A 23,278-nucleotide genomic window follows, 5' to 3' on the forward strand; every position below is an offset into this window, starting at 1 on the left:
TCTTCGACAGGCCAAAATGACGCTGAAACTCCACGGCGGTCATGTACGCGAACGGGTCCAGACGGTCATACTGACGCTTGCTGCTGCTGGCTGCAATAACACAGGCTGCTGCTGCCGCCGCCATGTTCCCGAGTTGAACTCGGAGGGGGTTTCGCGATGTACGAGTTTAGCACGAGTTCGCCTGTCAATCAAAGCCAGAGGTCACGCCCCGCGCGAGGCATGTAACTCTTGTGCGCGCACCCACCATGGTTGGGCCACGCCCAACTTATCTTTCGGCAACAGCGACGCGGTGCCGAGCTGAGAGGCATCAACAATGTTCACCACCGACATAAAACACGCACAACACACTGTCATCGGTGATGTACTGTGCACTACTATCAAAAACAAAGCGTTGACTGTCGCTGGCTTATGCATATATCTTCTCGGGCTGAGATGGCCCCACAGCACGGTTTCATTGCCTGCATTGTGGCGACGTAACGCACAGTAAATAATTATCGGCACGTCACTGTAGCTGCTTGAAAGGCATCGATGCGCCGAGGGTGACGAGGATGCTGAGTAGTGCGTATCGCAGTAGTCGTTTGAGATGGCTGCTCTGTCATCGGTGATGTATCGGAGCCACAACGTCGTAAACACGATCAGCGTCCGAGAATCGCTCGCTCTTCTAGACCCAGTGCAAGCATTTCTTCATCACAAGCACTGCGCACTCAACAGTTCCAACACATTCCTCAGTTCGAAGTCTTATTTCATAACGGCACACAAGAGCCCTCACCTGCCAAAATGCGATTGCTGCGGTGTCGTTACGATATCCTTCTGCGATCGCTGCTGGCTCCAGCATAAGTAATCCGCAAGCACCTTGGTGGGCACAAAACACTCATATACTGCGTACATGCGCTCAGAGGCACTTTCACTGGGCAAGCGATGACAAGCGATGAATTGTGTCGATGGGAAGCACGCACTTCTTCGCAATGCATCGCCGAGGCTTCGCGGACAAAGATAAACTGGTACATTTTCACTAAACTGCGTCACTACGGGCACTACGGACCGCCATTTTTCAGCGACAGCCGTTGCTCCCGTATTTATGACTAGTGTATCGTTTTTAGTTGGTAAAGCGGGGGCCTTAAGGCGTCTGCGATGAACAGCCGTACCACGGCGCTGCGTTTCTATTCCCCTAATACAGAAAGAGTGGTGAACACTGACATTATTGAGAATAGCACTGTAGCGCCCCTAGGCGACTTCTCACCGTATGAACTGCCTTGTGCGTGCGACCCGCTTCAATGTATCCGCTTCTAAGCTTTCGCCTCACTGTCGCCACTCACGGCAAGAAGTGCAAAATTTAATAATTTGCTCGATCTCCGTTTGTCATCAGAAATTTCTAGCATTCAAAACGAAAAACAGACACTTAAACAAATAAAAATGTTCGTTATTTCATTTGTTGTACTATAACGTATTCGTTTGAGCGAAAGCGTAGGTGCAAGAATGCGCCGCATGTACCCTGTTCGCATTCGATGGTGGATAAAAAGATAGTTGCCGAAAGATGAGGCACGCCCTTGACGCGCCCGGGAAAGGCGTGGCAAGCGGCTCACGGCAAGTGTGCAGACAGACAGCGGGACAGTCACGGTATTGCTTAGTTGCGATAATCCGTTGATAACAATACGCGGCGCTGGCGCGTTTCGTTGTGCAGCTGTCTGCGCTTGAAACGTGGAAGCAGCGTGCCGCGCAGGGTGCGCTCATGTTGTCATACGCGGCTTTTTGTCTACATATTTTTTTGCCTGCAGCCTTTGCGCGTTTCACGCTATCTCCGTTCACTGACTGCCGTCGAGCAAACTCGAGTAAAACTCGGGTGAACGAGAAACTCGGCGCATCCTGCATAGCACCCCAGGGCTGGATGGGGCTCGCCGACGCCTGTGCATGCCAAGGGAGTATGAGATAGGCTGTCCGCTATAGCGGACAGCCGATTTTGTATGCGAACACTCCCTGCGCCGCCTGCTTTATTGTAATGTGACGTGCTCTTCAGAGGCCTCCGTTAGCCGTTACATGTGCCCTCCTGGAGCAGTAATTGTAAAAAAAAAACAATCGCCACGATTGCCAAAGCAGCCCGCAATGAAAAAAGCGGCCCTGTTGCCAGGCATCGCTGACCGCAGACAGTCGGAATCTCTAACGCGCCGGCCTAACACAAGTATCCTGCAGGTACGTAAATGAACCTACGAAACCACCTACACATACTTTCACGCTGTCAAAACCTGAAACTTTGGTTATATGTATACGCGCGTTTGAGCATACTGCGTGCTTGCGTCGTGTTTCAGCAACACGAACTGTCAACGTGCGCGCACTTTACGCCTCAAATATGCCTTGAATAATTGTCCTTTGCTCTATTTCTTCCACAATTCCAACACGACATTTTTAAGGCCAGTTACCGACTGACGAAGCAACATCTGTATTGAAAAAAGTGCTCCGCAGGGCTCGAACAAGCTTTTCCGCGAATTTCTTCCCGTAGCGTGTTAGCCGTCGTCTGCTACGGAAGGCCCACCACCGGCGACGACACCGTCGAGGCCGCGCCGAGCGGAGGAGGAGGGAAGTGAATGGCGCTACTTTGGGAGATTAAGGGGTTTTAAGGCACATCTGCCGCATGCGCCACCTAGGAAGTACCTGTAGCAGACGGCGCCCAAGCTAAACCGTGGCGCCGCGGCATTCGTGAGGTGAAAAAATATATGCACACGCGCAGAAATAAGACCTACTGGTGCCTGATTGTGGTGAGAAACGAAAAGGCCCGAACTGCTAAGTGTAGTCCTTTAATTTCAAATGAGCGCTGAAAGAAACACGTTCAAGAGAGCGGAATGAGTGCTTGATCGCCTCGATTCCGTATGTTTACCTTTCGTTCGTTTGCGCTCAATCACCGCGCGATCCTTGGTGATTGCTTGCGCTTAATCCTGTTTGCTCAGTGAATCCTTTTGCTTGTAAGTGTGCTGCGTACATATAGCGGTTACTTTGAACGAAGAATTCGTGTAAGAAAGAAGGCTGACAGTCGCTTGAGCCGAAAAACTTTCGATATAACGTCGCTGAAACGTGCGACCCTACAACTACAGTACACAGTACTACAGTACTTTGGCACTGCGGGTGGCGCCCAGTATGGCAGTAGCGAAAAAAATATGAAATGGTGGGACCAGTGAGATTGATCCCTCAACCCTCTCCATTGCGAGTGCAGACCAACAGGTTTCGCTGGCACGGGCTTCATCGAGGTTCTTTTTTTTTTATGGTGACGCCAAGAATCGACGCGAAGCGTGCTCTATTCTGTTCCCAATCTTTTGGTGGTATCGCAGCTAGGATAATCACGTTTGTCCGTATAGCAGCAAATAAAAACAAGGCTTTATTGATCACAATAAAGAGAAGTCGTAATTGTCATAACATTGGCGCCCGCGCAGCAGGGAGGCAGGTGGCGTTTTCCGTTTTTCTAATATGGTGGGGAGATCAGCGTCACTGAAACACAATTTAATTTTCGTTTTCGTTCAGGGCTGCCCACAGCCAAAATACTGCGGGCCATAGTACCTACGACGATTTTTGTGAAGTTGTTGGGCAAGATATGAATGTCGGCCTTCAATTTTGCAAATGCAATGTTGCCGCTAAAATTGGTAATTAAAACTTTATAATTTTTTTTGCCACGATGCCGCATTCGTTTTGGTTGCCAAGCCTTACAGTCTGACAGAAGATGTGCACATGCGCTTATCACAAGTTATCAGTGCAGCACACTGTGTTATTTGGCGCAGAAAAGAACAGCGTGTATTGGCCTCGAGCTCCACCACTGGAAAAGCTGGCGCCACCGTCGGCGTGACGTGCTATTAGGGATCACGTGGACATAGCGGCCGCGTCGGCTGCTTCGGGAGCGCCGAAGCGAGCTGAAAAGGAAAGTTTAAGTTCCCTCGTACGTTGCGGTCCTCATTTATTGGCGGGATTTTCCCGCTTCGAGTGTCTCCTTTACAACGATTGAAAGCACTAGAATAGGTAGTGGCTACCTTTGAAGGTGCGCGACATGGTAGGCTACTGCTCGGTGCCGCAGTGCCGGACGTACGCAACGGAGCCCAGTGTCAGCCTTATTCATACGTAGCCGCAGGACAAGAAGCTGCGTGAAGCTTGGTTCGCGAAACACAAAACCGGCAAACAGTCATCGGCTACAACTCGGTTATGCAGCAAGCACAGACGCGAGGAAGATTTCTGCTTCGGCGCCGGGTCTGCAATGTTCGAAAAACGCGCACTGAGATGCTCGCCTGAGTCCGCTGCCCGACTAATGTCATGACGGTTTGGTCTATGAACTTGTCGATGCTATAGATACTGGCAAGTTCACTGTAGTGGAAAGGGAGTGCTAAGAAGCACATTAAAAAAAAGCATGGCATATGGTCATGTTTGTGTTATGAATTATTATACTGGATTACAAAAAAGAAGCAGCGGGAAATCGCACGCTGAGAACACCGATAAACATATAGTGCGACGCAACTCTAGAAATAATATTGAAACGTCCAAGAATTTAGAAAAAAAAAAGATTGAATCGTCGCGACGTCCGGCACATCAGTCCCCGTAGGCGTCGAAGTCTCTACAATGAAATTATTTTTGAACAGCTCTGATAGCGCCCACGCAACATTGGTTGCTTGTATACTGTCAAATGCTCATATTCTGCAGCCTAAAGCTCATGGCACGGTGCGAAAACGCGCACGCGGCGAAAGCGAAACAGTGCGCGGACAAGCATGCAGACGCGCAGTCGGTCGCTGCGAAGCTGTGCGATCGCTGCATTGAGGCTTCATTCTATTACGCTCCATTTAGATATACAAACACTATAAGAACATATTTCACATAGTTTGGTCTCGGCATTTGCCTACCTTTCACGCAAGAAGCCAGGTCGGGAGACTAAATCGCGGCGACCGCGCACAGTGGCGTCCACTGTACGTATTCGGTAAAGAGATAGCGTCTGTAAACGATTCTGTGCTTTCAGTTTGCCCAAAATTATTATTCAGACAGTAAAAAACTTCTCTCGTTTCGAAAGTACTTACAGAAATTTTGGGGGGAGCACCCGGGTGGTATTTTCAGTGAGCGCTGACAGCAAAACTTATGAGGAGCGCGCCGCGTGATCCCTCATACTACGCCAGCGAGGCGCTTCCGATAGATGGCGACTCCGTAACTCCTCGCCGCCAATACCTGCTGCATTCGTGGCCTCTGGGAAAGAAAGCGAAGGAGAGGGGGACCCGGGGGACGTGCGCGGTGTCCAAGGCAGCTGTACTGGTGCTGAAACCCAGAAATTGTTGATATCCTCGCCTTCCTCGACTACACCCGGGGGGGGGGGAGGTGACAGAAGACCTATGGGCCCCGGGTGCCAGACGACCTAGCTACGCCACTGCATACTGCACTTGCTAAGTCAGCGGGCTCATAATGCACTAAAATCAATAATCTCCACACACTTCGGCGGTCAACATTCATGCGCGCGAATGAAATACTATCGCAGCTCTGCACAGACGCGTGTATACTTTCTCTCGCACCTTCGTATCGCTCTACGTTACTTTCCTCGCATAGTCGTGCAGTTACCGATGGTTCAGTCTTTCCGTCCCCCAATTCTGTGCAACCATACTTCTGGTTAGGTTCTGGTTGCCGCGCGGGTCGCAAAATAACTTCTTGCCATCCTTCGTCCAGTTTCGGCACCCAACCACACAGCAACAAGGCATTTCGGCCCTACCGGAACAAAGTTATCGCAGCAATGTGCAAAGCACAACAGGCGAAACGCGCGCACTTCACCCATCGCGCGGGAATTTTCGCACAGCTTAAGCCTTTGCGTAGCTCACTTGTTATGTATCCATTTCATAGGCCAAATAATTGTACACTTTGTCCTTTTGTGTTGTATGAAAAGCGGCATCCTCCAGTCGGATACAACTTCAGAAGACAGGAGAGGCCCCGCCCAAATGACCAAAGCGCAGCAGCTGATTGCTTCCATGTCTGAAGAAATAGTCCCTCTCCAACGAGCGGGTATTAGTGCGTCCGGCGGCACGACGTCAGTGTAGAGTGTGTGCCCATTGGTGGAGGCTTGTGTTCACCTGCCGTTGAAGTGCAGATTCTGCGGCCTCCTAAAGTTGTATCTGACTATAGAATCATGTAATTCCTTGCACTGGTTGCATAAACTTGAGCAACTTGATAGCACTCAATGATCAGGAACAGAAATCTATAAAGGCACCCAAGCAAAGCTGGCTAGCCACACTTCCATTATGAGGGGCTGTAAAAAGATCTCGCTAAATATTCCCATGACATCCTTGAAAAAGAGGTGGTGTTTGGCACTTATTTAGAATCAAAAACAGATTACAGTGAATGTTGTGTACCACGTTAAAACAAACTGAACTTGGTTATCTGCACAGTATGTGATGGAAGCTTGTGCTTCACATAGGAAACAAACTGCTCTGTCCAGTACAATTGTCGAGTTCAGTGTGGCACCTATTATGTCATTAGTGTCAACATAAAAATTACTTTTCAAAGGCCATTTATTTCACCATTATTTTTGTATGACGGTTCTTTCAATCAGTGCTTGTATTACATGAGCAAGTGGATTTGAAAGCAAAGCTTTGTTTGCAAACCTTCAGACTTCCATAATTGTGTGGCAAGGCACTGGCATGTTGTCGAATAGCTCACACTTCCTCGGTCCTGCACCAAAGAAGCTCAATGCTCTATTTGAAGTTGGATCACGCAACAATTTGACGGCACACAAAGAAGAATAACACACACAGCAGAGCGTTCTGCTTTGTGTATTTTTCTTGTGTCTCGTCGAATTGTTGTGCAATTCCACTTCAAGCTTCTATAGCAATACACCCAGTCTTCAACCTCACCAATGCTCTAGTTATTAGGCCACAATGGCACACATCTTTGAAATGTCCCAACACGAATTAGCTCTCCAACAAATCACGACAAGCGTAAAATTTTGCAGCACAGGTGTATGCACGTGCCATATTCTTTACCACTAAACTCGCAGGAATCAAAGGGGCAAGCATTAACCAGCCTTACTGCTGCTGTTACCATCATCATCATCATCATCATCATCACACCAATCGAAAGACAGTGCTGCGTTTCAGTAAAGGGAGTGCCGGAGGGAAAGGCGTGACAGCGAGGCTTACAATAAAAATAGCAGTTACAAGACATGTTCAATGGCAAAATATGCTGCATTTCGCTCATCCTACTTTGGCATGCGGCAAGCTTTTACACGTTTGAGCATGTCACATTTTGTGTAATCATTGCTCTAAAGCTGTACAAAAGGTCTATTCGCTCTGCAATCTTTATTTTTATCATGGCGGGTTAAATATCCACTTTTCATTGGCATCTGCACCACATTTCTCCCGATATGTAATTTTGCCTTGGTAGTTCATGACATCTTCACGCACACCGAGTTCTGCAGAGCATTGGATCTCCATTGTTCTACTGCTGAAGAATTAGAGCCCCATTATGAGACGAAAATATGATTTGTCCATCCACAATAACGCTGCCCCCCACCCCAAAAAAATACACTGAACCTCTGGCACATGCATCAACAGTGAACAGAGCACTCTGAAGTATTTTCTTCATGCAAGCCAGCACACTAAGATTCTCAATGGATTTTCATTTCGCCATAAATGCATAGGCACAACCGGCATGGCACAACACCCGCATCTCGCACTGCAACGAATTGTGCAATGCCTTGCTGTTTCATAGTGCGGCCGATGGATGACGCATGACCAAAATTCAGCATTATGCATACTAAGTAACTTGTACTAAGTACTAAGTAATGTCACAAAGAACTCCAAGTTCTTTAAGAGATTAGCATTCACAGGGTACTTCACACAATTTGTTATATCAATTTATCCATTTATATTTCATTAACCTCTTTCCCCAAAAAGTGAGCCATTTGGAAGGCACCCTGACAGATAAGTAGAACAATCGGCAAAAAGTCAGCAACCAGCGAAAAAGTCAATATCATAGGCTGCCGCATGTGTGATGTCAGTCACAAAATTTAAGTAGGCTACACAGAAGTAACAAATTTGGCAATATGGTGTGTCTAGACATTGCTTCAATGCTAAGCACAGTAACGCTGACATTGAAGGCGCCTTAATTCCTACGTACGTTCCGTCGACACACCCGACTACGTTCGTAATGCTTCCGCGAAGTAAGTAGCGTTCATTTATAAATGCGCGCTCAGCCGCAGTCTTCGGGAAAGCCAGACACCGCTTCCGCACTGCCGCATCAGACACATCTCTGACACAGAGGCTCACAGTAGTTTGATGACGTCCAATGTAACGCTCGGCGCCGACGCTTCCCTGAAAACTCCCAGTCCCGTAGAAACGGAGGGCGCAGATGCCTTGCTCTTCGACGGTGAGCGAATGAAGCCCGCCACGCTGTCTCCACAGACGAGAGTCTTCGCCTAGCTCGTCACACAGCCAGAGCACTGATGTCTTCGACAGGCCAAATTGACGCTGATACTCCACGGCGGTCATGTACGTGAACGGGTCCAGACGGTCATACTGACGCTTGCTGCCGCTGGATGAAATAACACAGGCTGCTGCTGCCGCCGCCATGTTCCCGAGTTGAACTCGGAAGGGGTTTCGCGATGCCCGAGTTTAGCACGAGTTCGCCTGTCAATCAAAGCCATAGGTCACGCCCCGCGCGAGGCATGTAACTCTTGTGCGCGCACCCACCACGGTTGGGCCACGCCCAACTTATCTTTCGGCAGCAGCGACGCGGTGCCGAGCTGACAGGCATCAACAATATTCACCACCGACATAAAACACGCACAACGCACTGTCATCGGTGATGTACTGCGCACTACTATCAAAAACAAAGCGTTGACTGTCGCTGGCTTATGCATATATCTTCTCGGGCTGAGATGGCCCCACAGCACGGTTTCATTGCCTGCATTGTGGCGACGTAGCGCACAGTAAATAATTATCGGCACGTCACTGTAGCTGCTTGCAAGGTGTCGATGCGCCGAGGGGGACGACGATGCTGAGGAGTGCGTATCGCTGCAGTCGTTTGAGATGGCTGCTCTGTTATCGGTGATGTATCGGAGCCACAGCGTCGTAAACACGATCAGCGTCCGAGAATCGCTCGCTTTTCTAGACCCAGTGCAATGACTTTTCTTCACCACAAGCACTGCGCACTCAACAGTTCCAACACCTTCCTCAGTTCGTATTCATAACTGAAGACAAGAGCCCTCACCTGCCAAAATGCGATTCCTACGGTGTCGTTACGATATCCTTCTGCGATCGCTGCTGGCTCCAGCATAGGTAATCCGCCAGCACCTTGGTGTGCACAAAACACTCAAATACTGCGTACATGCGCTCAGAGGCACTTTCCCTGGGCAAGCGATGACAAGCGATAAATTGTGTCGCTGGGAAGCACGCACTTCTTCGCAATGCATCGCCTAGGCTTCGCGCACAAAGATAAACTGGTACATTTTCACTGAACTGCGTTACTACGGACACAACGGACCGCCATCTTGCAGCGACAGCCTTTGCTCCCGTATTAATGAGTAGTACATCGTTTTTATTTGCTAAATTGGGGGCCTTAAAGCGCCTGTGCTAAACAGCCGTATCGCGGCGCTGCGTTTTTATTCCCCTAATAGAGAAAGAGTGGTGATAAGTGACTTTCTTGAGAATAGCACTGTAGCGCCCCTAGGCGACTTCTCACCGTATAATCTGCCTCGTGCGTGTGACCGGCTTCAATGCATCCGCTTCTAAGCTTTCGCCTCACTGTCGCCACTCGCGGCAAGAAGTGCAAAATTTAAGGATTTGCTCGATCTCCGTTTGTCATCAGAAATTTCTAGCATTCAAAACGAAAAACAGACACCTAATGAAATAAAAATGTTCGTTATTTTATTTGTTGTATTTTAACGCATTCGTTTGAGCGAAAGCGTAGGTGCAAGAATGCGCCGCATGTACCCTGTTCGCATTCGATGGAGGATAGAAAGATAGGGCCCGAAAGAGGAGGCACGCCCTTGACGCGCCCGGAAAAGGCGTGGCAAGCGGCTCACGGCAAGTGTGCAGACAGACAGTGGGGCAGTCACGGTATTGCTAAGTTGCGATAATGCGTTGATAACAATATGTGGCGCTGGCGCGTTTCGTTGTGCAGCCGTCTGCGCTTGAAACGTGGAAGGAGCGTGCCGCGCAGGGTGCGCTCATGTTGTCATACGCGGCTTTTTGTCTACATATTTTCTTGCCTGCAGCCTTTGCGCGTTTCACCCTATCTCCGTTCACTGACTGCCGTCGAGCAAACTCGGGTAAAACTCGGGTGAACGAGAAACTCGGCGCATCCTGCATAGCGCCCCAGGACGTGGACTTTTACTTCCCGCAGAACGAAGTGCTCCTGCCCAGCTGCGCTTCTAACTGAGACGTATTTCCTGTTTTACTTAAGAAGGTAAGGAAAATGAAGAGTGAAATTGATATCGGTTATTAGAACATGGCGCAGACCGCGCGTCCTACGACGCGCCCACACGCGGGGCGCCCCGTGGGTGCACTGCTAAAGATAGCTGGACTGCTAAAGATAAGGAGCCTGAGGATAAAGTGTACCTTAAGTATGATAAATTAGTCATTAACAAAGAGGTCTACGCGTGGGACGAAAAGAAAAATCAAAGGTTTAAAGTACCTGAAGCTGCTTCACGCGGTATTGATCACAGCTATGAGAGTGGTGTAACGAAAGCCTCACAGCCGGGGAAAAATGCAAGTCGTCCGCGAAGGAAACGCGCCAATGCTTCTAGTACTTGACAAGCCACAGGTTCAGAATCACTGTCTTTTTTTTACGCCCATGGTTCTCCGAATCAAGCGAAGCATAAACCGCCATCGGTTAATATTAACGCCGGTAGTTCTCTTGACGTCAAGACGACCCCATCGCCAGATACGTGCCAGTTACGTGTGATATCCCTGAACGCTAGAAGCATAGTAAACAAAATAGATAGCCTTGAAGTTCTACTCATTTCTTACGATCCTCACCTACTGGTGATTTCCGAAACATGGTTGCATAGCGGTTTTCTCGATGAAGAAATTGTGCCACCCGACTACGTCATATACAGACGCGATCGCGGCTCACGTGGTGGAGGCGTTGCTGTGATTGCGAAACGTGCAGTAAACGTAACGCTGCTTGAACAAATTGATCAGCATGAAAGTTTGTTGTTGCAGGTTACTGCGCATGGTCTCACTTTTTTTCTTTGTGCTGTGTATCGTGCACCTGATGCAGCGGATTCTTTCATGTATAGTTTATTTGACCGCTTACTACCTTACCAAAACCGGAACTTAATTATTACCGGTGATTTTAATTTCCCTGCTATTGATTGGTATAAACCGTACTACGGCCTGTCTGCCTCATGTGATATTATTCTTGATCTGATGTTTTCTGTAAACCTTAAGCAAACCGTTCATGCATACACCAGAGAGGCATCTGTCTTAGACCTTTTCTTTGTTAGTCAAACCTTTTTTGATGGAGTGCTTAGTGTTGAAGCTGGAATCTCGGACCATCGTCTGTTGTTCTTCTATTGTGTTTCGCCAATTGTTTCCGGGATGCGTCCGGTTAAAATGATCAAGGACTACGCACGTGCTGACGATAACGCAATCATCGACTCTTTACAATCACAGTTAGATAACCCTTGCAGCAATGACCTTCATAGTTTATGGCAGCACTTTAAGAATACAGTACAGTATAATATTGAACATTTTGTTCCCCTTAGAAAGGTTGAAGGTTGAAGGTTGAAGGTTGAAGGTTTATTTCCGCAACTGGTGTTGCGAGGACAGCCAGGGAAAAAGCTGTATAGACAGCTTGAGAGGTCCTGGCTTCCTCTTACAGTGAAGCATTGACGGCGGCGGAGTACAACAACAAACAAAACGTGAGGAGAAAAAAAAAAAACAAAAAAAACATGTACGTTCGGTACAGAGAATGAGACATGCCCGTTCAGTACGCAGTACATTGTACTTGTACAGTACAAAACTACACGAACATTTGGGGCAATTCTTTCAGAGAAATATTAGATAAATCAATATTCTCGTAGCAGTACCAATGGTTCAGAAGTGTCGGTAAGGTATGCTGCAACATTTGTTTGCCATAGTTTGTGCGGCATTTCTTAACATTCCAAGGTTCTGTTGTGCGGGTATCATACACAGTTCTGCTCTGCTCTAACCCAGCAAGTCTAAGCAAGGAGTCATCATTTTTCATCATGGCGAGTTTATATTTATAGCACAGTCTGTAGTTATACATGGACTTCATCTGTATAATGTTGTGTTGATGGAAAAGGCCTGCAGTGTGGAAGAAATACGGCACTTTACATGCAATGCGTATAATACGTTTTTGTAAGACAGTGAGTTTGTTAATGTTTCCAGCTGTTGTTGTTGCCCACACCATACATCCGTAGTTGGCTATGGAAGAGAACAAAGAGTGGTAAAGTAACAAGTTAACTGATGTAGGAAAATTAAAGCAATTGCGGCGCATGATACCAACCGTTCTGGAAAGTTTCTGAACTACGTAATTAATATGATCATTCCACGACATATCTGCTGCAAAGTAAACGCCCAGAGTTTTCACAGACTGCACAAATTCTATTCTGGTATTGTTTAATTCAATTAGAGGAGGTTCAAAGTGTTTGTGACGTGGGTGAAACATGACTGCTGCAGTTTTGCTAACGTTAATTCTTAAGTGATTATCAGCCGCCCAAGTATTTATTTCTTTTAAGGTTTTATTAGCTCGATTTGCGAGATCAGCAGTTGAAGTACCCGAAAAAAACAAGCTGGTGTCATCTGCGTAAATTATGTACTTAGCAGTGCTGTCGATGTGGACAATATCATTGACATAAAGAACAAAAAGAAACGGACCCAAAATGCTCCCTTGCGGAACGCCGGAAGCTACCGCTTTCAACTGGGAGCATTCACCGGCAATACTAACAAACTGAGACCTATGTCGCAAGTATGAGGCAATCAGCGTATGGGCTATGCCTCTAATACCGTAATGATCCAATTTTTTAAGCAGCACAGAGTGATTAACAAGGTCGAACGCCTTTGAAAAATCTAGAAATAATCCTAGTACCATGTTTTTTGATTCAAAATTTTCTAGTATGAATTCTTTTTGAGCAAGGAGAGCTAACTCAGTAGATCTGTTTTTACGAAAGCCATATTGAGCTGAAGTGATAATGTTGTATCTTTCACTAAAACAAGATAGCCGTTTAAGAACAACTTTTTCGAGGCCTTTAGAAAACACAGGTAAGATGGATATCGGGCGATAGTTTCCCACTACATTTTTGTTCCCTTTTTTATATATTACTATAACTTTTGCCCTTTGCATAAGACGCGGGAAAACGCCGGAAACTAAAGATAAGTTGAAGATATGGGCAAGGCAAGGTGCAAGAATGTCGATAGTAAATTTTGTGGGCTGTATCTGGAAACCTGACGCATCTGTAGCTTTACTATTATTGAGTGATAAAAATTCTGTAATTACTTCATTTACTGTAACCGGCATTAGAAATATTGTTTCGCTATTTCGGGCACTCATATTAGACAGATTTACATCGCTGTTTGATGTGTCCGCAAAAGAAAGAAAGTAGTCATTAAAGGCATCTGCTAGGTCAGCACCTTTTAATTCAATCCCTTCATGAATAATTTTTGTGGTCGGTTCGGAAGAATTACCAAAGATAGATTTTAAAACCTTCCAAACTTTTTCGGACTGTCCACCAGTTGAATTGAATCGGTTATAAATATATTGCTTTTTAGCGATGCGAAGTTGCTTTGTAACGAAGTTCCTAAATTTTTTGAACGTTTTCAGCGCTTCAGGACATCTACTTTTTAAAAACAGTCTGTAAAGTTTATCTCGTTTTCTTATCAATTGCAACATATCTTTGTCGACCCATGGTTTTCTACTTTTCTTTGATTGGGAGAATTTCTTCAGTCGAAAGGAAGCATTATAAATGTCAGTAAATATCTCTAAAAATTTTTCGTATGCTTCATCAGGGTCGGTTTCCTCAAAAACATGTTCCCAGTTAAGAATAGATAAGCGTTCCTTGAACTCGCATAACGTCTGATCATTTATAACTCGATATAATGACGTTTGGTCCGGTTGTCGTTTGGAATTCGGAGTGAGATTGACAGATATGAAAATTGGCATGTGATCACTCAGAGCATAAGCGATGGTGCCAGATTTCAAGCTATCTGTTTTGAAGTTTGTTATGAAGAGATCTAAAAGTGTTTCTGATTCTGTCGTAATCCGTGTAGGGGACATGATGACATTTTCACAGGAGTGAACGTTAAGTAAAGTATTGAACTCGATTGTTGTGTTATTATTGGCCAGCATGTCAATGTTAAAATCGCCACCTAAAATTAACTGATATTGGTTCATGTTAACAAATTCTAGGAATGAATCAAGAAATAAAAAAAGCTCAGCAGAACTGCTACCCGGTGGACGGTAGCAGACACAAAATATCCTTGTGCCAGACTTGACTGCCAAGACTTCGTAATGGGGCGTGATACAAGAAAATTCAGGCAGCATTTCCGATTCCATAAGATTCGAAACTAACATTGCAACACCACCTCCCCTTCTTATGGATCGGTTCATATAGAAACACTTATACGTCGGTACAACATAAACGTCACCATCACAAGTAAACCACGTTTCCGAAAACATAACAACATTGAAACGAGTTTCCACTTCGCCGAAAAAACAGTCAAGTTCTTCTTGCTTATTTCGGCCAGATCTGAGATTAACGTGAATACAAGAGCAGCAATGAGGATTATCAAGCTTAATGGAACTATGGAGGTCAGAAAGAGGAACTAATTCAGTAAAAGGAGACATTGAAGAAAGAGTGCCGCGTACTACCGCACATTACTGGCCTCACAACTGGTCCAAATCTGCTGCACAACGAATGACAATCGCAGGATCGTATTGTTTCCTTCTAATGAACACTTTTCCATTCCGGTGCCAAGCATACTGGTACTCATTTTCACCTGCCCAAGCCTTTGCATAGCGCAACAGCTCACGGCTTTGACGCGTCATGTTTTCAGTGACTGTACCTCGTGTTTGGCGCAGCATAGCCTTAGCTGCTTTTGCGCCATTAAACCCCATTTAACTAACTAACTAACTGAAACATCCGATTGAGCATCTCTTAAGGCTGTCCGCTTTTGAAACCACATGTCACGAGTTAAGAGCTTTGAAAACCGTACAATAATCCCGGGCACCTTTCCTGGCTTTGAAGGAAGTCTGTGCACAACATCGACGTCGTTCGAAGTGAGCTCTGGTAAATTCACAGATTTTGCTACATCATTTATCTTTTCCATCAGATTCTCATCATTGGTCACAGGTATGCCATGCACCTCAAGATTCAGCTTCCTATTTCGCCACTCAAGATCGTTCACAGTCATTTTCAACAACTCCACATCATCAGCGTCGACTCTGGTCTCAAGGGCACTGACACGTTTCTTTAAGGAACAAATTTCTTTATCATGTTTCACTTGTTGCTCAAGTATATCATCGTATTTTTTTGACATTAGTTCGATGGATTTCTTCACTTCATTGACTTGGTCAGGCAGGCCAGCAAGAGCATCAAGTTTTTGAACTATGCCGGCTAAACAGCTAGCTAGGTCAGGCTGCGTACTGGGTGCGTCAGAACTTCCTGCGTTTGTTTTACGACAGTCTGGACATCGCCACGCTTTGCGACCTTTCTCGCCTTTTCCCTTATATGTTGACGGAGAGACACCAGAGCAATTGCCGAGATGGTAGGTGTACTCACATTCGGTGCACTTGATGGCGAGTCCGTCACTTGGCAGACATTCTTTGCAGGCAGGGCATGTCTCCGGCATATTAGCCTTGGTATAGCTTATGCAACATACAGGTTTAAAATGGGAAATCTTTCTCCTAACACTACAACTGAGAGCACGGTAAAAAACAAGGCAGCAGCGAGCAACACGGCAGCAGCAGCGGTGGTGAAAGAAAATGGCAAGTAGGAAGGTAGGTTTTTCACCAACCTGTAAGGCGAAAACAAAGCAGATAAGGGGGCGTCCGATCACCACCGTCGCTGCTACTCGTGTGACCCGTTTACAGCTCGGCCGGCAGAAGAGCGGTGGCGCAAAAGTCTGTGACGTCACACTTGGAGCTGTCCTGAGGCCGGGGCAGCAGGGTTCGTCGTTGAAATCTGCAGATGCAAGTAATTCACGGAAGCTGAGCGTCGGTAGGCACTGGAATGTCCGCCTTCAGGACAGAGCAAGGCAGCGCACTATGGCAGCAGGCAGTCAGGGGTAACCAACCTGTAAGGCGAAAACAAAGCAGATAAGGGGGCGTCCGATCACCACCGTCGCTGCTACTCGTGTGACCCGTTTACAGCTCGGCCGGCAGAAGAGCGGTGGCGCAAAAGTCTGTGACGTCACACTTGGAGCTGTCCTGAGGCCGGGGCAGCAGGGTTCGTCGTTGAAATCTGCAGATGCAAGTAATTCACGGAAGCTGAGCGTCGGTAGGCACTGGAATGTCCGCCTTCAGGACAGAGCAAGGCAGCGCACTATGGCAGCAGGCAGTCAGGGGTAACCAACCTGTAAGGCGAAAACAAAGCAGATAAGGGGGCGTCCAATCACCACCGTCGCTGCTACTCGTGTGACCCGTTTACAGCTCGGCCGGCAGAAGAGCGGTGGCGCAAAAGTCTGTGACGTCACACTTGGAGCTGTCCTGAGGCCGGGGCAGCAGGGTTCGTCGTTGAAATCTGTAAGGCGAAAACAAAGCAGATAAGGGGGCGTCCTATCACCACCGTCGCTGCTACTCGTGTATCACGGTTCGTATCAATCGCCGCAATCCTTGCATAAGTCGTGAAATTATTCAAATGAAACGCAAAGTAAGGCGCTGTAGGAAGAAAAAGATACTTTGTCCGCAACAGTTCCAGGTTCTAAAAGAACTTGCCTATAAGTTAAAATTAGCAAAGTCCCGTTATTTTGACACGACGCTCCCCGAATTTATAAGAAGTGATCCCCAAAAAATTTTGGAATTTTTCTAGGTCGCAGGACTGACCACTTGACCAAAATCCGAGTTAATAACAGCGTTGTAACCGACTCCACGATCATAGCGCAAGGTTTTAACTCGTATTTTCAAAGCGTGTTCCTTATGGAACGTGCAACCACAGCTAGAATTCCAGTTGAAGATCCTGGTGACGTACCAGCTATCTCTGTGAACGGTGTTGTGTCTATGCTGCGTAAACTCGCAGATAAGAAATCCGCGGGTCCCGATGGGCTTCCAAATGCCTTTCTGAAGCGTTTTGCAGCACAGGTATCTAATTTCTTAACGAGGATCTTTCAAGTCTCGTTACTTTTGGGAGATGTGCCGGAGGACTGGAGGATGGCCCGCGTTGTGCCAATTCTAAAAAAAGGGGACAAGCTAACCATTTCTAATTATCGACCAATCTCAATCACTTCCTCTTGTTGCAAGCTGCTTGAACACATAGTTTCTGGTTATCTTAACTCCTATCTTGCTGAAAATAACATTTTATCACCTGCACAACATGGCTTTCGGAAAGAAATGTCCACTGTGACACAGTTAGTTACAACAATTCATGATTTTTCTGTTGTGCTTGATAAATCAGGGCAGATTGATGTACTTATTCTAGATTTCCGCAAGGCATTTGACACAGTTCCCCACAGTAGACTTATTTATAAACTAGAAAGTATTGGCGTCCCTACTTACCTTGTTAATTGGATTAATGCTTATTTAGAACACAGGACACAGTACGTAGAGGTTAATGGTTGTAAATATGAAGTGCTTCAAGTTACGTCGGGTGTACCCCAAGGAAGCGTTTTAGGCCCGTTGCTATTTTTTAATTTATATTAATGATTTGCCGGCTGCTGTTTCCGAAAATGTCTCTGTCTGGCTTTTTGCAGATCACTGCATTCTTTTCAAGAGCATAAACGAGCGTAATGATCATTACCTCTTACAAAACTCTCTACTAGCTGTTCATCAATGGTGCCTTAAATGGAATATGAAACTTAACCTAGATAAAACTGTCCTCTTGCGAATTTCGCGCAAAAAGCAGGTTTCTCCTTTCTCTTACAGCCTTCTAAATCACTCTATTATGGAGGTCACACATCATAAATACTTAGGGGTTACAATAACGAACTATTTAACCTGGTCTGCGCATATTGCAGACGTTTGTTCCTCATCATTTTCCAAGCTGTGCTTTCTGAGGCGGAAGCTTAGAGGAGCTCCAAGTAAGCTTAAACGTCTTGCATACATAACAATTATTAGATCAAAATTAGAGTACGCGTCGGTCTTATGGGACCCGTTCATAAAGAAGGACATTTACCAGCTTGAGATGGTGCAAAGGAAAGGGATTAGGTTTATTTATAACAAATACAGAAGGCTTGATTCACCTACGACACTAATGAAAACAAATAACATCCAACTACTTCAAAATGTCCCGTTTGTTGTTCATGCATAACCTTTTAGCACATAAACTAAACATTTGGCATCCCGCAGTACTTAAACAGCTATCGTCTAGACGAACACACCACACAGGAAGTCATTTACTGGAACCAATTTTTGCAAGAACTGAAACATTCAAACACAGTTTTTTCCCGAGGACCGTTTCCGACTGGAACTGTCTTCCGGGGGCCATTTTCCAGTCCTCTAATTTTGTTAAAGCTCTAGAAGAGTATTTGTTTGAGTGAATGAGTGCTGTATATGTACGTATACGTGTATATATGTATAAGTATGTACACGTGTATACACATTTTTCTGCTTGCTTATTAGCGGCAATCTGTTAAACTGCCCTTCTTTGTTTCTTTTTCTTTTTATGTCGCAGTGTATTTACATGCCTTGTATAGCCCCTCCTGCATGGGCCATAACTGTTGGCCTGCAGTATCCTGAAATAAAATAATAAATAAATAAATCTGGCACTGCCTCGTAGATAATGTGGGCCATTGTGATGAGGATGGCGGCCCGACTTTGTTTGGGCCCCAAAATGTGTGGGTACGCGGCCCTGTCAAGACGGCCCCCCGGCGCGCCCGTAAGCTGCGCCACGAGTGCCGCTGTAAGATGACATTCCGTCAAGTAATGTTCAAACGATTGACAGACCAGCCCACAGGGGCACATGTTATGGGGTGCAAGATTACATCTGTTTAAGTAGTATGGAAATCTACTGTGTCCAGTAAGGATGTGAACTATTGATTTGTGAGGTGGGAAAAATGCCGGGATGGATTTTATTGTCGGTATCCACAAGTAAGTTGCTGTACTGGCGCTCTCAGTGGCCCATTCGCGCTGCCATTCTCTGTCCATTTGTTTGTAGAATTTTGTTCTGGTGGAACGGATAGATATGGAAGCGCTGCGCGACAAGCCGTATCGCGCAGCACTCGCTGCCGCCTCGTCGGCCAATTCATTCCCTAGGACGCCTGAGTGGCCTCGTACGTGGTATAGTTTTATGTCTGTTTGAGTTGACAGGTTGCATAGCGCTCTCTAATGTTTACTACACGAGCATCAACCGACCGTAGTGCCGCGATCGCCGACAACAGGGAGAGGCAGTCGGAATAAATTTTAACTGGCCTGTTGGTTCGTGACACTGCCACGTAATTGAGTGCCTCGAGAAACGCTATGGCCTCCGCACAGTACGCACCGCCAGCCCTTTCGACTTTAAATTTACCTATTTTCAGGATTCTGTTGCGAGGGCCCATTGCTACATATGCCGCTCCTGCAGAGGTTTTGGAATAAGAGCCGTCTGTATATATGTGTAGTGCCTGCTCGGTCGATTCCATTGCTACCTCTGTGTTGCTCAGTCTTTCAAAGGAGCATCTGTATCTTTCGGTTGGGTGATCGAGCCATTGATCGTATGGATAGTCGACTGTTAAGGGAGTGTAATATTCGGTACCGTAGCAGGTGGGCCGTCGAAGCATGAATAGATGAAACTCGGCTCCCAGAAAACTATGGAGCTCCTTGACAGAGCGCGGTGCACTGAACGCTTCAACGACTGCTGTTTTCTGGGGATCAGTGCGGATGCCATCCTCGTCGACGAGGTGCCCAAGCACAAGGGTTTGGCGGTCTCCAAAGTGACATTTCTTAGAGTTTAAAACTAGACCAGCGTTTCTGGTGCAGTTCAGGACAATATCCAGACGCGAGTTGTGTTCGCTGAAGGTGCGGCCAAAGATGACGACCTCGTCGAGGTAGCACATGCAGATGTTCCACTTCAAGCCGCGCAGAACAGTGTCCATAAATCTTTCGAAAGTTGCCGAAGTGTTGCACAATCCGAATGGCATCAGATTAAATTCGAAGAGCCCGTCAGGGGTTACAAAGGCAGTCTTCTCCTTGTCGTCAGGATGCATCGGAATTTGCCAATAGCCGGATCGGAAATCTATTCAGGAAAAGTAAGAGGCGGAGTGAAGGCAGTCTATTGAGTCATCAATACGTGGGAGTGGGTACACGTCCTTTTTTGTTACAGCATTCAAACGGCGATAGTCGACGCAAAATCTCCAAGATCCATCTTTCTTTTTTTTTTTTAACAAGAATCACTGGAGCTGCCCACGGACTCGCTGACTCTTGTACAACTCCCTTTTTCATCATTTCGTGCACTTGTTTGTTGATAATCTGGCGCTCTGATGATGAAGCACGATATGGCTTTTGTCTAATTGGATTTGCCGAACCCGTGTTGATGGTATGGCGCGTTCTAGACGCAGGGATTGCAGGTATTTTGTCCTTCTGCGCAAAGTCGAAAACCGAAATGTGCTTCGAAAGCACACCCACTAGCATTCGGCGTTCACTCGTGCTCAGCAATTTGTTTACCATCGAGAAAATGGCCGTTTCCGAACTGTGGCCATCAGGTTCTTCCGGCACATCTGTGAGTTCAGCCACTGATAAGGACGTGTGTTCCCTGGCGAAGGCTAATTTCATGCCGTCTTGTAGTATAACAGGCTCCTTAGAACAGTTTACGGTCCATAAGCCAGTGCGTCCGCCTTTGATCGACACCACACAATGTGGCACCAACACAATCTTCTTCACACAGTTAAAGTGCATCGGTTCTACGGTAGCTTCAAAGCTGTCGGAATCGGCGCCGCAACAGACAACGCGGGAACGCAAACGGTAGATGATGCATGTGTAATGAAGAAAGGAAGAGAATGACATACCGATCATCATCAAGAGCGGAGAGCACGAGACCGGCGTTCGAACACCACCATCTTGTTCTCCGTGCTCACTGTTCCGAGCTACCGCCCGTTTGTTGGACTCGCTCAATAAACCTCCTTACATTTGGTGGAGGTGCTGGGTACGCACATCGTCGGCACCCTGGAACTCCGATCCCGCACGTTGCACTCGACCATGCAAGCTGACGCAGCCCAACAGCCGCCACCTCTCCCGGCCGCCGTTTGTCCCGGCCCCGTTCGCCAGCGAGACCCCCCGGTATTTTCGGGTACGGAAGACCAGGACGTCGAGGACTGGCTGTCGTCCTACGAAAAAGTTAGTGGACCCAACAAGTGGGATGACGCTGCTAAGTTGAGTACCGCGAACTTTTACTTGGCTGGCGTGGCGAAGCTGTGGTATACGAACCACGAATCGGAATTTGAAAACTGGTCTGCTTTCAAGGAGGCAATATCTGCCGTTTTCGGTTGCCCTGCCGTGCGGAAGTTACGCGCCGAGCAACGGCTGCGCACACGGGCACAGGAATCGAATGAAACATTTACCGCCTGTATTGAGGACGTACTCGATCTCTGCAGGCGCGCCGATGCCTCAATGAGCGAAAGTGCCAAAATACAGCACATTATGAAGGGCGTCGACGACGATGTCTTTCAGATGCTCCTTGCGAAGTCTCCTGGCACTGTGTCTGAAGTTGTAACTCTTTACCACAGCTATGACGAGTTGAGAAGGCAGCGGGCTCTCACGCGACGTTCATCTCAGACGTACAATCAACCGCTCGCTGCACTGGACATCATGCCTGACCAGTCATACCTTATTGCACAAATGAAAGAATTTGTGCGTGAGGAGGTGGCCCGTCAGTTGTCTCTCCTGCCGTTTGCTCAGCGTCAGGAGCTCCCACAACAGCAGCAACTGCAGCGACCAATCCCGTTGGCTCCCGTGCTTCGACACGTCATTCAAGAGCAGATTTCCGAGGCCATGCCGGTGCCCATTCAGCAGCAACCTGTCGCCGCGCCTCTTAGTTACGCTGAGGTAGTAAAGCGGCAGCAGCTTCAACAGCCCTCACCACCCCATGGTGTGTCGTATGCTGCAGCCCCGATTCAGCCGTCCGTGACATGGTCTGCTCCCATCCCTGCAAATCCCTGGCGAACGCGCGACAACCGGCCGATCTGTTTTGCATGCGGTGGCCCTGGTCATATCGCCCGATTCTGCCGCCGTCGCGCGCCAGGATACTCAGACGCCCATTCGCAGAACTACATGGATCGTCCCCGCTCTCGTTATGAAGGTCCGGGTCCCCAAACAAGCACGTCTTCACGTGACTATCCGCAAACCACGTCTCGTCGCTCACCTTCACCCCGTCGCCGCTCCTTGTCGCCCATGCGTCGTCGACCAGCCCCTGAAAATGAGGGAAACTAGCCTCCGCAGTTCGTGAGGCAAGAACTGCGCTGTCGAAATGCTCAAGTCCTCGAACTTTGCCGTCGAATATTGTCGAAGTTTTCGTAGAAGGCATCCGTGCATATGCTCTTGTCGATACCGGTGCTGCCGTTTCTGTTATAGACGCCACACTTTGCCGCAAGCTTCGGAAGGTGACCACGCCTCTTGAGATGATGCCCTTACGTACAGCGAATGGAGACTCTGTTCGGCCTATAGCTGCCTGCACTGCTCGACTTATTATAGCTAAAGAGCACTACATTGTCGAGCTTATCGTCCTTTCCTCTTGCTCGCACGACATTATACTTGGCTGGGACTTTCTATCGTATAATCACGCCGTTATTGATTGTGCCAGATCTGAACTTGAGCTCTTCCCCTTGTGTGACCAGTCCTACTACCCCGCTCATCAAGCCGCACACAAAATAGTCGTCACAGAAGACACAGAAATTCCGCCGACAGCAGCTGTTTTGCTCCCCGTATTCTGCAACAGCATATGTGATGAAGCTGCATTCTTTGAACCATCACGCCTTCTTCTAAATCGGAAGCCACTTCTTTTGCCTTATTCGACCCTCTCTATTTCGAATGGAACAAGCGCTCTCTGCCTCACAAATCCTCTTCCATATCCCATCAGACTGCTTAAAGGTGAATCCCTTGGATGCGTGCAACCCATTGATATCGGCCAAATTTTTTCCGTGCAGCAAGATTCAGCTCGACGCGACCTCGACGTCATCAGTGCTCTTACCCCTTCTGA

The 23,278-nt window shown here is 47.3% G+C and overlaps 1 protein-coding gene across 2 annotated transcripts in view; it reads left to right on the top strand.

Annotated features, from left to right (window-relative positions):
* Nucleotides 1-23,278, top strand: part of LOC126523677 (uncharacterized) — a 170,252-nt gene that overhangs the window by 139,638 nt on the left and 7,336 nt on the right. The window contains exon 6 of one of the 2 annotated variants that reach the window (XM_055066834.2): nucleotides 10,339-10,405. The exons of the other annotated variant lie outside the window; for it this stretch is intronic. Within the exon in view, the coding sequence (XP_054922809.2) occupies nucleotides 10,339-10,370 (32 nt within the window). The 3' untranslated portion in view covers nucleotides 10,371-10,405. Of the gene's footprint in view, nucleotides 1-10,338; nucleotides 10,406-23,278 lie in introns of those variants that run through there. 2 annotated transcript variants of the gene reach the window in all.

The sequence above is a fragment of the Dermacentor andersoni genome, chromosome 6 (genome assembly GCF_023375885.2).
Source record: "Dermacentor andersoni chromosome 6, qqDerAnde1_hic_scaffold, whole genome shotgun sequence".
Taxonomy (NCBI): domain Eukaryota; kingdom Metazoa; phylum Arthropoda; class Arachnida; order Ixodida; family Ixodidae; genus Dermacentor; species Dermacentor andersoni.